Here is a 13,830-nt window from a genome sequence, read left to right on the forward strand (position 1 = left end):
AATAATAATAATAATAATAATAATAATAATAATAATAATGACAGAGAAGTGGTAAAAGCTTCCACTTTCGTAGTATGAAGATATACTACTTCTTTCAACTGCACAATACACTGTGTCCAATTTTGGGAAGTAACACAACCGAATTCTGTTCATTTTAAGACCCGATTTGTTTATTGTTTTGTAATACCTTTCTGAAAATGACCTCTTGCTGTGATTTTTTGTGAACTGGCCATTAGGTCTACAAGATCCATGATGTAAAATAAATGTCTTCACATTTGTTGTTATTATATCTGGTGATTAGCGATGTCACTTGGATATTGTTCGTAACTAAATTTTATAATAGTTATAGTTCATTAGTGTTTGTTTGGTTATTTACATCTATATCTGTAGTTTGTGCTGTAAAAGATGATGATGCTGATACTGTTGTATCCATTGATGTAGAAATAGAAGAGCTCACGTTGCTTCCGGTGAAGAAAGAAGACAATTTCGGAATTGTATTTTAAAAAAAATTTTTTTTTTTTTTTTCATTCTAAAAAGAAATTATTATTATTATTAGCCATATGATGCAAGGAAGCCTGAGGCTTATGCTGCACCAGGCGGAAAAGAAAAAAAAATTGAGTAATCCTGAGAGAGAGAGAGAGAGAGAGAGAGAGAGAGAGAGAGAGCAGTAGAAGGAAATCACCAATAAAAAGAAGAATAATGATATCCAGCTCAGAACCCTGGGTGTGCCAAGCCCATACTCACCAGATGTGAGTCCCTGGAAATTATAAGACAACAGACAAATTAGTAAAAATTTTCTTACATGTGGTGCTTTAGCATTACATATTATTGAAGTACATTTTGTTCTTTGCAGTTTGAAGTTCTTAAATTTCCTCTGTCTGAAAAACAAAATTTACAAAGCTCACTCAAATGATCAACTACTCTTAATTCACAGTGCACAGCTATTAAAAATGCAATGTCACTTTCTGCCATGAAAGTAGCCTTTGCATCTTCTGTATTGCCAATTTTCTTGAATGGCAATACTCTCCAATGCTGAAAACTAAAGGGCTCTTAAGCTTTCATGGGGTTTTGTTTGTATTATGATGCCTCTCAATATCACTTAATTTGGCTGTCAGCATGCAGTTACAATATTTACAAAAACATTTTAAATAATTACATCTAATTTGCAGAGACAGTTCTTATATTTAGCATCTTTGAGTCATTGATCACAAAAGTGTTGAATACATTTTTTGCTCATTTTCCAAAGGGGCAAAATGCACACTATAGTTTAATATGAAAATTCACAAGCAAAAGGAAAAAAAAAAAAAAAAAAATTGTTACCTACTCAAAGTAATTGAATCAACACAAACGAAAAAGGACAAGTTTTCATTAACACTCTCTGTTAAACCTATTCAGAACAGTGTTCTGCATGCAGAAATGATATAAGTTACTGCATCTATGTTTTCGGCAGGATACTCCAGTAATTCGAAAAGTGAACCAGCATAAAGTGACCCTCTATATTAGGAAAGTTTTGACTGCAGAAAGCGGAATTTCAATGAAAGGAAGTTGAACAGTTCTGAGTGATTGGCAGAAATTCATATTATAATATCTTTTTCTGATCTGTAAATTTGTTGTTGTTTGTTTGTTATTTGGTTTTTAGGAGCATTAGCAACTAAGGCCATATTGCTCTGGGAATATGCAGTGGTCATTCCCTGACCTTTCCGCATCCTCCGTATTTGGTGGTGACTGGCTCGAACCCCGGTCTAATCAAGAAGCGTGTGCTACACACTGCTGCTTCTTCCCACCTGGCTACGGAGATCTGTAAATGATCCAGCGACAAATTTTCAATAAAAAAAATTACTGACATCAGAGTAATAAAATTACAAAATGTTCTGTCAAATTGTAACAAAATACAAAGAATAGTAAAAAAAAATAAATATACAGCAATGAGTAACATATATTAGTATCACAAACTATATGTTTGACGATCGCCGATACCATGGACCATTCATAATTTGTGAATGGTCCATCATGTAAACTTATGAAAACTGGAATAATAAATTCCTTTACATGGAATAATAAAATAACTTATTACAGAATCACTACAAAGTTAGCATTGTATGGCTTACATCTGGTGAATATGGGCTTGGCACATTCAGGGTCCTGAGCTGGATATCATCATCAAGTGAATGAAAACTGAAATAATAAATTTTCTTATGTGTTCAGCCTTTTCTATCACAAGTTAGAAGCAATGGTGGTAATGGGTAAATTTTTTTTGTCCTCTGAGAAACATGTAGAATCAGTACACTTGAAAATTTAGAATCACAGAATAGTATATTATGCTGGATAACAGCTGCAGAATGTTCTCTGCCAATAAAGCAAACAAAAAATCTCTGATTGGCTGAATTCTTTTGTTTCGTTTCCCAAGTTACTCCTTCAAGTAACTTTGCAACAAATTTTCACAACACAAACGAATACAGAACAGATCCATATAAAAGGGTTATAAAATGTATTATTCATGGCCAGCAACCAAGTCCGTTTCTTGTTGGCTGTATAGAAACAAAGCAATAGACAAGGGTAGAATGATTCGTCAGTGGAGGAAGCAGAAAGTTTTATTTATACTATATGTTTAATAAAACTTTCTGCTAAGAAGCTGAGAAACAAAGGACAACCTTCATAAAATTACAACTAAATGGCCAAATTGGAAGAAAACTTGTGTAGTTGGATAATGGAACTTAGAGATGTGGGTATTGCAGTGAGTACTAAAACGATAATAGTAGAAGCACCGAAACGAGCAGCTGATATTGGGATACACGACTTTAAAGGAACTGGAGCTTGGCGTTACAGCTTCATGAAAAGAAACAGGTTAAGTTTAGGCACAAGAACTAGAATAGCCCAGAGAATGCCTGCTGAGTATGAACAGAACCATGAACTTAGCCAAATCGGGAATATGGATGAAATTCTGTTGACTTTTGATGTGCCATCCAATAATACCGTAAATCTGAGAGGGCAAAAATCTATAACTATTAAAACCATTGGACATGAAAAGACACACTACACTGCAGTTTTAGCTTGTTGTGCTGATGGGACCAAACTTCTGCTAATGTTAATTTAAAAGAAAAACTTTACCAAAAGATAAACTGCCAAATGGAATTCATGTACTTGTACAATCGAGAGATGGATGGATGAAGAATGTATTAAGGATTGGTTTGTTGAAGTTTGATCCAAGTGTCCTGGTGGACTACGGCGTAAAAATGTTACTAGTATGGGATCAGTTTAGAGCACATAAGACTGAAAACATCAAACAAACAAACAACTGGCTGAAATGATGAACACAGAATTGCAGACCGTAATTCTGGATGGCTTAAATTCCCAGTAACAGCTGTTAGATGTTAGCATCAATAAGCTATTCAAGAATAATATGTGGGAGCAATGGAATAAATGGATGATAGAGGGGAACCATGATGCGATGCCTACAGGAAGGATGAAATGTCCATCAGTAGCACAAGTGTGTGAATGGGTGCTGAAGTCTGATGTTAAGATTGAAGGCATGCTGAAGGCATGATGTTAAGACTGAAATTGTGGTTAAGTCCTTTAAAAAATGTGGTATAAGTAATGCGATGGATGGCACTGAATATCAGTTATTGTATGAGAGTGATAGTGATACTAGTGAAAAGGATAATGATTATGATGATGTTGAGGATAATGATAATCAAGTCAGTAAAGAATCTGAAGTTGAATAATACTAAAATAATAAGAGTAATAATCCTATACTTATAGGCTTTTGGGTTTTATTTTTATTGAATTTTACATTTCCATTTTATTAACAATAATGTTTTCAAAAGTTGTTTTTTTTTTTTTCTTTTCTTAAATTTGCTGTTCCAAAATTAGGGTGCATCTTCCATTCTACAGTGTCTTATAAGCAAACAAATACAGTATTTGTAATATACAGCAGGCCCCCGTTATAACGCGGTTCGCTATACGCTGATTCGCTATAACGCTGTTATTATATTATAACCCGTGTCTGACTATAACGCTGTCACAGATCACTATAACGCTCTTTTACAGATTACATTTTTGACATATTTAACGAAATCGTTTCATTTGATGAAGTCGATAGCTTGAAAATGAATAGCAAAACAGCATTAAAACGTTTCCCACGCCGACTTGAGAAATTTTCCCACGCTCAGTGAAATTTTCTCGCACGCTAATTTAATTGCAGTACAGTGACTTGTTACGTAGTTCCTAGATCAATATTTTAAAAAATGACGAAGTATATTGCTTGTAATATTTGCGTTATATGCATTTATCCGAAGTCTACTCATCACCCAGTACCGTATTAGCCAACGTGCGAAACGGACAGTTTACTTGAACATTGTACCATAATTAATGCAACCAACGCAGTTACATTTTCGAAGAATGAAAAAAGAATGAAAAATCAACAACGTCTGAGCACAGTACGAAGACTATAAATGTAAGAAAAAGACTGAATTTGAAAATTAGACGTTTTGAAGCGAATCGATTCCGGTCAACGACAAGCGGATGTGTGCCATAATTTAGGACTTGCAACTTTAACTGTAAGAACAATTATAAAAAAATAAAGAATTAATTTTTGCAGCGGGAAAGGTAGCTGTTCCACTGCAAGCAACTAGGACTAGGCCAGCTATTAGGATTGAAATGGAAAGACTTTAATTTTATTGAAGATAATGTCCAATGCAGAATTCAGTTAAGTTAAATATTAACAAAAAAGAGAGAGAGAGAGAGAGAGATTAGCCAATATGATGATCTGAAGAAAACTCGCCTAAAAAAAAAAAAAAAAAAATGTGGAACCATTTAAAACTGGTAAGGGCTGGTAGAATAGATTTAGAATCCAGGGAGTGCAGATCAAGGAGCCGAAACTTTCAAAAAAGAACTTGTTAAAATTATTGAAGAGGGGTATTGTGTGTTATACTTCTCAACAAGTTTTTAACATAGATGAAGCAGGACTTTTATGGAAACGAATGCCTAAAAGAAGTTTCATATTGAAAGAAGAAAAAACATGACAAGTTTCAAAGCGGCGAAGGATCAGTTGACGTTATTGCTGGGTGGTAACGCTGCGGGCCATTTAAAATTAATACCCCTTTTAGTTTATTTGGAAGAGGGCCAAAGTTCAACTCAAAATCCACACATTTTTCATGATTAAATTCATCCATTAAATTAAATCAATTAAATTCATTATTTTAATTGGAATTTTAAGTTTACTTTTGATACGCAAGTAGTTACCACATAATTATACGTATGTAATGCAGAATATTTTATATGTGCAAATATTTGAATATTAAATATTTTGACCGACATTTGTGCATCTTTTCATTACCGTTTATTATTGATTAGGAAATATCCTATGGCACCGACCGCAGCTCACAAATACATATGTTACCTTATGGGAAAGCGGCGCTCGCTTACCTCAGATTCACTTAGCGCTCTGTTTTTCCGGAACGAATGATCAGCGTTAAGCGGGGGTCACCTGTATTGCCCTTTTTTTAGAATTTTATTCTGTTTCTGTCAATAAGCAATAATTTTAATTTATGTGAACTCCTTGGAGAAAGAGGAAAGATCAACAACATTGGTTAAGGGCTATTCTTATCTAGACAGACTTGTTCTATAAGTCAGGGGTGGCCAACAAGTCAATCGCGGCTTTAATTTCGGTCGATCACGACGAATTTTAAATATATATAAAAAATAGATTAGTCAAAATCTAAATGTTATTATTATTATGCGCCCCACTGCATATGCTTATTACAAATCCGTTTGAACCACATGACCACTCTTGTGGCCGCACAGCCGCTAGCTTGTCTAGTGAAAATTCACGCAGTTATGTTGAGGAGAGCATAGCATATGTGTCAAATTCTTATTTAGCTTATTTAATATTAATAACTGGATAGTGCTTATACCCTTTGATTTAAAATGAATACTGCGAAAAGAGTAAAACGTATCATTTTCATGAAGAATGGGAACTAGAATACTTTTTTTTTGTAATGATAAAAGAAAAATGTTATCTGATTTGCAATGCTTCTGTGGCTATACCCAAAAAAGGAAATTTAGAAAGGCACTTCAGAGCACTCCATGGTAAATACCAATCAGATTTTTCACCTAATAGTGGCCTTAGAAAAAATAAATTAAAAGAACTTAAATCCAGATTATTCGCATAACAAAATTTCTTCATGACACCTAATTTACAATCTAAAGCAGTAACTGTAGCATCATTTAAAGTGAGTCATTTCTTGCAAAAAAAGTGCAAACCATTTTCTGATGGTTAATTCATCAAAGATACATTTTTAGAAATAACAGATTCTCTTTTTGAAAATTTTAAGAACAAAAATGGAATTAAAAGTGCCCTTCAAAATCTACAATTATCTTGAAATACTGTGATGCGACGGATCGGAAAAATGAGTAAAAATGTGAGCGAACAATTGCATGCTCTTATTGCTAATTGTGTGTCCTTTTCTTTACAACTGGATGAATCTACAGACATCAGTGATATAGCTCAATTGCTCATTGTTATTCGTATGTTTTTCGATGATTCTGCCTCTAGAGAAGAACTGCTGGGTATGGTTTTGTTAAAAGAAAGAACTTGAGGTCTTGATATATTTAACACATTGAAAAAATTAAATTAAATTCAGTGATTTTAAAACAATTGAAGACATTGTTCAATATATTTCTTGTACAACTTAGATACGAAACAAATTGCAGAAAAAATCGCTGAGATTTTTCACACGGAGAAAATATTACTTGAAAATGAAATTATTACATTGCAAAACGATATCTTCTTAAATGCCAGGTCATTAGAAAGACTTTTGGAAATATGTTTGCTGAGAAAAGTACTGTAAAAAAATGCAGTGAACTTTTAAATTCCTGTTTTGGTTCCACATATCTAAGTGAACTAGCCTTTTCGTATTTGAAACAAAAAAAAATGAGGAATCGCTCTACTCTTACAGACTTGCATACAGAAGATTCTTTACAGTTGGCCTTATTATTATTATTATTATTAGTCATATGGTGCAAGGAATCCTGAGGCTTATGCTGCACCAGCCGAAAAAAGTTTCTGAATTACCCTGAGAGAGAGAGAGTCAGAAGTAGAAGGGAATCACCAAAAAAGAGAAGAATGATGATATCCAGCTCAGGACGCTGGGTGTGCCAAGCCCATACTCACCAGATGTGAGCCCCTGGGGTTAAATAGTATATCCCCGATTTTGAAAGCTTGGCAGATGACATTAAGAAACAAACATCATATAAATTAAAAATTTAAATATGTATAAATTTAAAATAAGAATTCTGAATTGTATTTAATTTTAAAATTTATAAACATTTTCCAATGTGTTGATTAACATTTTTAACCATATGCAATGAACTTCTTGAGATGGTAGATCGTGGCACATTTTGAAGAAAAAAAGTCGATCGCATCAACAATTAAGTTGGCCACCCTTGCTATAAGTTACAATGTAAGGAAACCAAACACTTTTGGGATGATCTGATCAAGATTTTTCAATCCTTGAAAGGGTTGAAAAAACTAAATGCTGAGGGTCCTCTTTTAACTAATTAGCATGACATACATAAAGGGACATCAATTTAAATTGAGAGGATGATTGTACAAGTACAGCTTTTTAATTTTTTTTTTTTTTTTATTATTTTTTTTTATTAAGATGCTACATAAACTTGCTTCCTTACATCAGTTTGCCAAAACTAATATTAAAATAAATACTCATCAATAAATAAAATATGACTGCAGCTACAGATTTGTATTAATTATATTATTCTCGTGTTGTAGCTTTGATTTATTTTTATATTAAAGTAATGTGTATAGCACTGGATATTTATTTTATTTTATTATAGTTCAGAAAATGGAAGAATATTTAGTGACCTTGCACTAGACTTTGATTTACAGCTTATAAGTTTGGCAACATCAAACAAGTTACATTATAATTTTACATAAGATGATAAATTTATATCGAAACCTTACAATATGATATTATATCATCTTGTTTCAGTTTAACTGATTTACATTCAGAATACTCTACCATTACTGAAAACCAACAGCTATCTCTTTTCCATTTTCTCTCCCACTTTCCTTGTGGTATGCTGACATAGTTCACAATAAAGATCATGCCCAATACCATATGACAGTGGTTCTCAACCTTTTTTGCTCCATGCACCCTTTTCACCATACACCGGTGAGCCAAAACATTATGACCACCTACCTAATATAATGTTGGTTATCTGTGTGTAGCCAAAACAGCTCGTACCCTGCGAGGCATGGATGCTACAAGATTTCTAAATGTGTCTTGTGGTATCTGGTACCAACATGTAACCAGCAGGTCCTTGCAACAGCAGGAGTTGCAAGGACAACACAAACCACAGATGCTTGAGGGGATTGGGGAATTTGGAGGCCAGGGCAATACCTGGAAGTCTTCCTCATGTTCTGCGAGCCAGTCTCGAACAATCCAGGCAGTGTGGCATGGCACATTATCCTGCTGAAAGACGGCACTGCCAGAGGGGAAGACCATTGCCATGAAAGAATGTACCTGGTCAGCAGTGATGTTTAGGTAGGTGGTAGACTGGACCCGGGGTATCACAGCAGAACATCGCCCAAATCATGACACCGCCACCACTGGCTTGTGTTCGTCCCACGGTGCATCCAGGCACCATCACTTCCCCAGGTAAATGACGCACACTTACCCGGCCATCCACGTGGTGCAACAGGAAAATGTGATTCATCGGACCAGACAACCTTCCAATCACGCCAGTTTTGATGCTTGCGTGCTTGTTGTAGGCACTGTCGCCGGTGAACCATTGTTAGCATGGGCACTCGGAGCGGCCTGCGGCTGTGCAGCCCCATTATCAGCAGGGTTTGATGTGCTGTGTGTTGTGAGACATTACTCCCATCACCAGCATTCCGATTACTGGCATGTTGCGCCACAGTCGCCCTTCTGTTGCCATGTACCATCTGGGAGAGCCTTCGTTCACCTCGAGCATCGTTGAGCCTTGGTCGCTCAACACCTCGCCGGCAGTTTGTGGATTTTCCTTTGGACCACTTTCGGTAGGTACTAACCACAGCTGACCGGGAGCATCCCAACTGTCAGTGCTGTTTAGAATATGCTCTGAGCCAGTCGTCTGGCCATTACAATTTGGCCTTTGTCAAACTTGCTTAAGTCCGCTGCCTTTCCCATCCGAAGAACAAGAGTAACACTGATTAATGGAGCTCAGTATCAGGTGTTTTTTATACCATGTCCTGACCCACGCACGCACTGTAGTTCACCTGCAGTTGCTTCAATTTTCATAACTCACTGGTCATAATGTTTTGGCTCATCGGTGTATGCCAGAATGCCATCCCCCCCCCCCTTTCCAAGATTGTCTGACTCAAAAGGCTCCAAAATCTGTGCATAAAAAACAAAAAGTCAAATATAACTATAAATGGAATGTTTCCACAAATAAAAAAGTGAAATATTTATTTATTTTTTAATTTAATATGTGACATCCAATAAAGTGTGATGTCCCATAGATTCTGTACAGTTGTAGTTTGTAGAAAGATCAATGTTCCAATGGTTTGAGTCAGTCAATCTGCGGTCCCAATTTGCCCCCTGAAACCCTAACCCCCCGGTTGAGAACCACTGCCATATGAACTAGTGTACTGTGGTAAAAATAATTGAATCCCCAAAGAATGCCCAACCATCTTAACAATTCCATCAGCATAAGTGGGGGGAGGGAATTTGTGAACCAAAATTATGAAAATTTTTAGTTACTTTTTTTTTTTTTTTTTTTTTTTTTTTTTTGAGAATAAATTGACATGAATTGAGTTAACAACTTTATAAATATGGCATTATTGCTTAACACAATACATTAATGCAGTGGTTTCCAACCAGTGTGCCGTGACCCTTTTCAAGTGTGCTGCAAGATTAGGAAAAATTCCACTTTGTTCAATGGCAATCATTATTTCGATGTGCTGCTAATATTCGTCTTTTACTTAAAGTGTGACTTGAGTGAAAAAAGATTGGAACCACCACATTAATGCAACAGTTGAGTATAGCTTATATGGAAGCTATTCTTCCAGCTGTTCTTCCAGTTGAATAATTATTGAAGGTGAAAGCAGCTTCAAGAATAAAAATCAAATGGTACAATTTTGAACTAATGTCATGCCATTTTCTGAAATTACTAAAATATTACCACAACAATTATTTTAACAGTAAAAGCAAGATAAATATCTTGCTTTTACTGTTGAAAGAAAAATTGCTGTCTCCAAATTTGTTATTAATTTTAAATTTGTAATGGGTGAAGTTAAAAATGTACTTGTCAGTATTTTAAAATTACTTTTCATAGCAAATGGTTGAGTGGATTTTTTTTTTGAGCATTTTATTTACGGTATTGATCATTCACATACATACTCATGGATGGAACATGTAGTTCTTCATGCATGTCTTCTCCATATGCTTTAGTGAACATTTGTCATAGGGACATTGGTGGTAAGAAACTGAATCACATTGCATTGAGATATATTAGATATAACTGTCAACACAAATGCTGTTGTGCTTCTCTGCATCACAGTATTGCCACATGAACTGTCGTACTATTTTCTTAGTTATAACTGAACCAGTAATCCTCACACAATACCCTTCCTCATGACAGCAAATAATTTATCTTCAGGCATTAGAAATTTCATTTGATTTGCCCTCATATGCATATATGAGATATATAGTGCTTATGAGGGCAATGCCTATAATCAGTGTTCCTTTTTGTAGCACATGAACTGATATACAGGATTATTCAATTATTCAGCTGATGAAGCTCAATTTAAATTTTACTGTAATAGTATTTTAAAGTGGTTTGTTGCAGTTTTCAAAGCAACCCAATGAGTTTTTTCTCATGTGGTTGGCAGCCTTGATGTGAGAAAGCACTGCAACAATACAGCATTAAAATGGTGAGAGTCCAGAAGAAAGCGATGCATGTGTGTTGTAACTATGGGATACCAAATTTCCAGTGATTGTTAAGAGACATTTTCTGGAATGCCAGAAAGATCCACCTAAAGAACAATCAAGGTGATGGTTGAAACACTTTTAGGAAACTGGCAGTGTGCTGCACCAGAAAGAAGCAGGTAGGTCTAGTTTATCTGCAGATCAAGTTTTGGAAATTCAGATGTTTACTAAAGTCCTACAAAATCTACTGCTAGGCAAGCAACATTGCATAGGGTAGCTCAGAAGAGATCAAAGTTTATGCTTGCAAAGTGCAAATCGTCAAGAAAATTAAGCCTTGTGACAAACTATAATGAAAGGAATTCACTGTTCGCATTCTCAACTGTATAGACAAAGATGAGCATTTTCTGGAAAATATTGTTTACAGTGATGAAGCAACATTCAACCTGCCTGGTAAAGTTAACACAGTTGTCACATATGGGGATCTGAAAATCCCCACAGTTTGTGAATACAAGAGCAATAGTCCCAAGGTAAATGTGTGGCGTGTACTGTCCCTTCAGCTGCTAGGTGATTGGATTTTTTTTCTTCTACAAAAACACTGAACTCTGCAAATTATCTAGATATGCTTGAATTGTATGCTGTACATCAGCAAAATGGGGCACCACCACACTGGAGCACTTAATGTGCATGATTTCCTCAATAAAAAATTTGCTAACCAATGGATTGGCCAGGATGGCCCTTTGTTCTCTGGATAATATGGATTTCTTTGTATGGGGCTACATAAAGGACAAGGTGTATAAAAAAAAAAAAAGTTAAAAACATCACAGAATTAAAAGACCAGATTGAACAGTCAGTTACTTCCATTTCTCAAGAGATGCTTTGAAACACTTGGAATGAAATAAGCTGCCATCTTGATAGTCTGCATATCACCAAAAGTGTTCATGTGGAGGTTTACTGAGGTGTGGTGTGTGATAAATTCTGAGTTGCTTTATTAAGTGCAGCATACAAATCGTTTTACAGTACCTATTACAATAAAATTTTAATTGAGTTTCATAATTAGGAATATAAGATATAGACACCCTGTAAATATTTTATTCTTGTCATTGCATTGCCTGTGTTGAAAAAATATATTTTGTAATTTTAGAACAGATTTATATCATTTATTTTTAAGCTTCCCCCTTTCTTATTTTCTCTAGATGGAGACTGTTATCAAGCAGTCAGAAGAAGATCGTAACAAACACTTAGAAATTGCCAAACAGCTGCATCAGGAATATAAGCCTATAAAAGAATTGCTTGACAGTCTTAGGGTAGACATTGGTTTAAACAAATTGCCAGAACTTCATGAAGAAGATGAAAATTTCAAGCCTGAGTATGTCAAATTATGTTCACTTAAACAGTTTTAACATAAATCACAAGTCACTCATTCTGATAAATAAATTTTAGGGTATGCCAGAGATTAATTTGCAATATGTCTATTGCACATTAATCTCTGTTCCAGATTAGTGGTCGAAACCCTGTCTACCTTTATAATTATACATACAGACTTACTTGAGCAGTTTAAGTGACGTGTTATTGTTTTCTTGGAATATATGCAGAAAGGATCTAACACACTACCACCATCTGTGTTAGTTTTGCCTTCAGCTTTATGGGGAGCATGAAATACAGTAAACTCTCCCTTATAGCCCTATCCCGCTTTAAACAGCCATTTCTTCTGGTTTCACTGTCAATCCCCTGATATATCATGTATTTTTTTTAATGGCTATAGTGCTCCCATTTAAATCACCTTTTTTTTTTTTTAAAGGTCCCTGGAAGGAATAAACACATATTAACCTCTTCTTCCTCTTAATTTTTGACTATGAGAAACAGATAATATAGGATAATATAGAATATATTATCCTAATATAGGATAATATATTCTAGGAATCATCAATCATGCAGTTTGTTTCATTAGAAAACAGGCCTTGGGCGTTGGGTTGCATTATATCATCAAAGTTTCTTGCGACGACCAACTAACTGGTTAAAATAAATTTATTAAAATAAAAAATATAATATATACATAAGATAAAACAGAAATAAAATAAAAGTGTTAAAATACAATAAGATAAAAGAGTTAAAATATATATAATAAAAGTGTTAAAATATTTTAACTCTTTTATCTTATTATATTTTAACGATTTTATTTTATTTCATCTTATGTATATATTATATTTTTATTTTAATAAATTTATTTTAACCAGTTAGTCGGTGTCGCAAGAAACTCTGATGATAGAATAAGCAAGACCATAATTGTATTTAATAGTCACCTGAGCTTGAAGTAATCACTCAAGCATGTGTACTTCTGCACTCCTCCTACTTGGCTGTTACCATTTCATTTATGAAAGAAGTTTTGAGTGCTGTGTTGAAAGTACACTACTAAAATAAAATAAAAAGATATATGTAGCTTATTTAGTATTTCTATGTGATATACAGCCATTTTTAAATAGTATGAATCAGAGCTGTACTACTCAATATGTCCTAATTGAGTAGTACAGTTGATAATAATATTAGTAAAATAATAAGAGAAGTTTACCTCAATATAGTACGTAGAACACTTCCGTATGATACCCTCCAGAAATTAAAACGGAAAAATAAATAAAACGAAGTTTTATTTATTTTTCGTTAAATAAAAACGAAGCCAAAATACTTAACGTTCAACGTAATTATACACAACTATTAATTGCAGAAACCGTTGAAATTAAATTACACGAGAATTCTGTTAATGTTCGGCGGCCATATTTGATCTCCGATGCGTGGACCTTTACGCGCATGCGCGAAGACAAATAATCTCTATTTAAGTATCAGGTTTAACCCGATTCGGTAATTTTAATTCCTGTGATCACGACATACGGTCAAAAAGCGTTGTCAGCTT

At 34.6% G+C, this 13,830-nt stretch overlaps 1 protein-coding gene across 1 annotated transcript in view; it reads left to right on the forward strand.

Moving 5' to 3' along the window:
- The window catches only part of LOC150091371 (zinc finger C4H2 domain-containing protein), a 100,430-nt gene that overhangs the window by 46,178 nt on the left and 40,422 nt on the right, over positions 1–13,830 (forward strand). The window contains exon 3 of the mRNA XM_090383509.1: positions 12,119–12,291. Within this exon, the coding sequence (XP_090239635.1) occupies positions 12,119–12,291 (173 nt within the window). The remainder of the gene's footprint in view (positions 1–12,118; positions 12,292–13,830) is intronic.

The sequence above is a fragment of the Mastigoproctus giganteus genome, chromosome 1 (genome assembly GCF_048544385.1).
Source record: "Mastigoproctus giganteus isolate SK-2022 chromosome 1, ASM4854438v1, whole genome shotgun sequence".
Lineage (NCBI taxonomy): Eukaryota > Metazoa > Arthropoda > Arachnida > Uropygi > Thelyphonidae > Mastigoproctus > Mastigoproctus giganteus.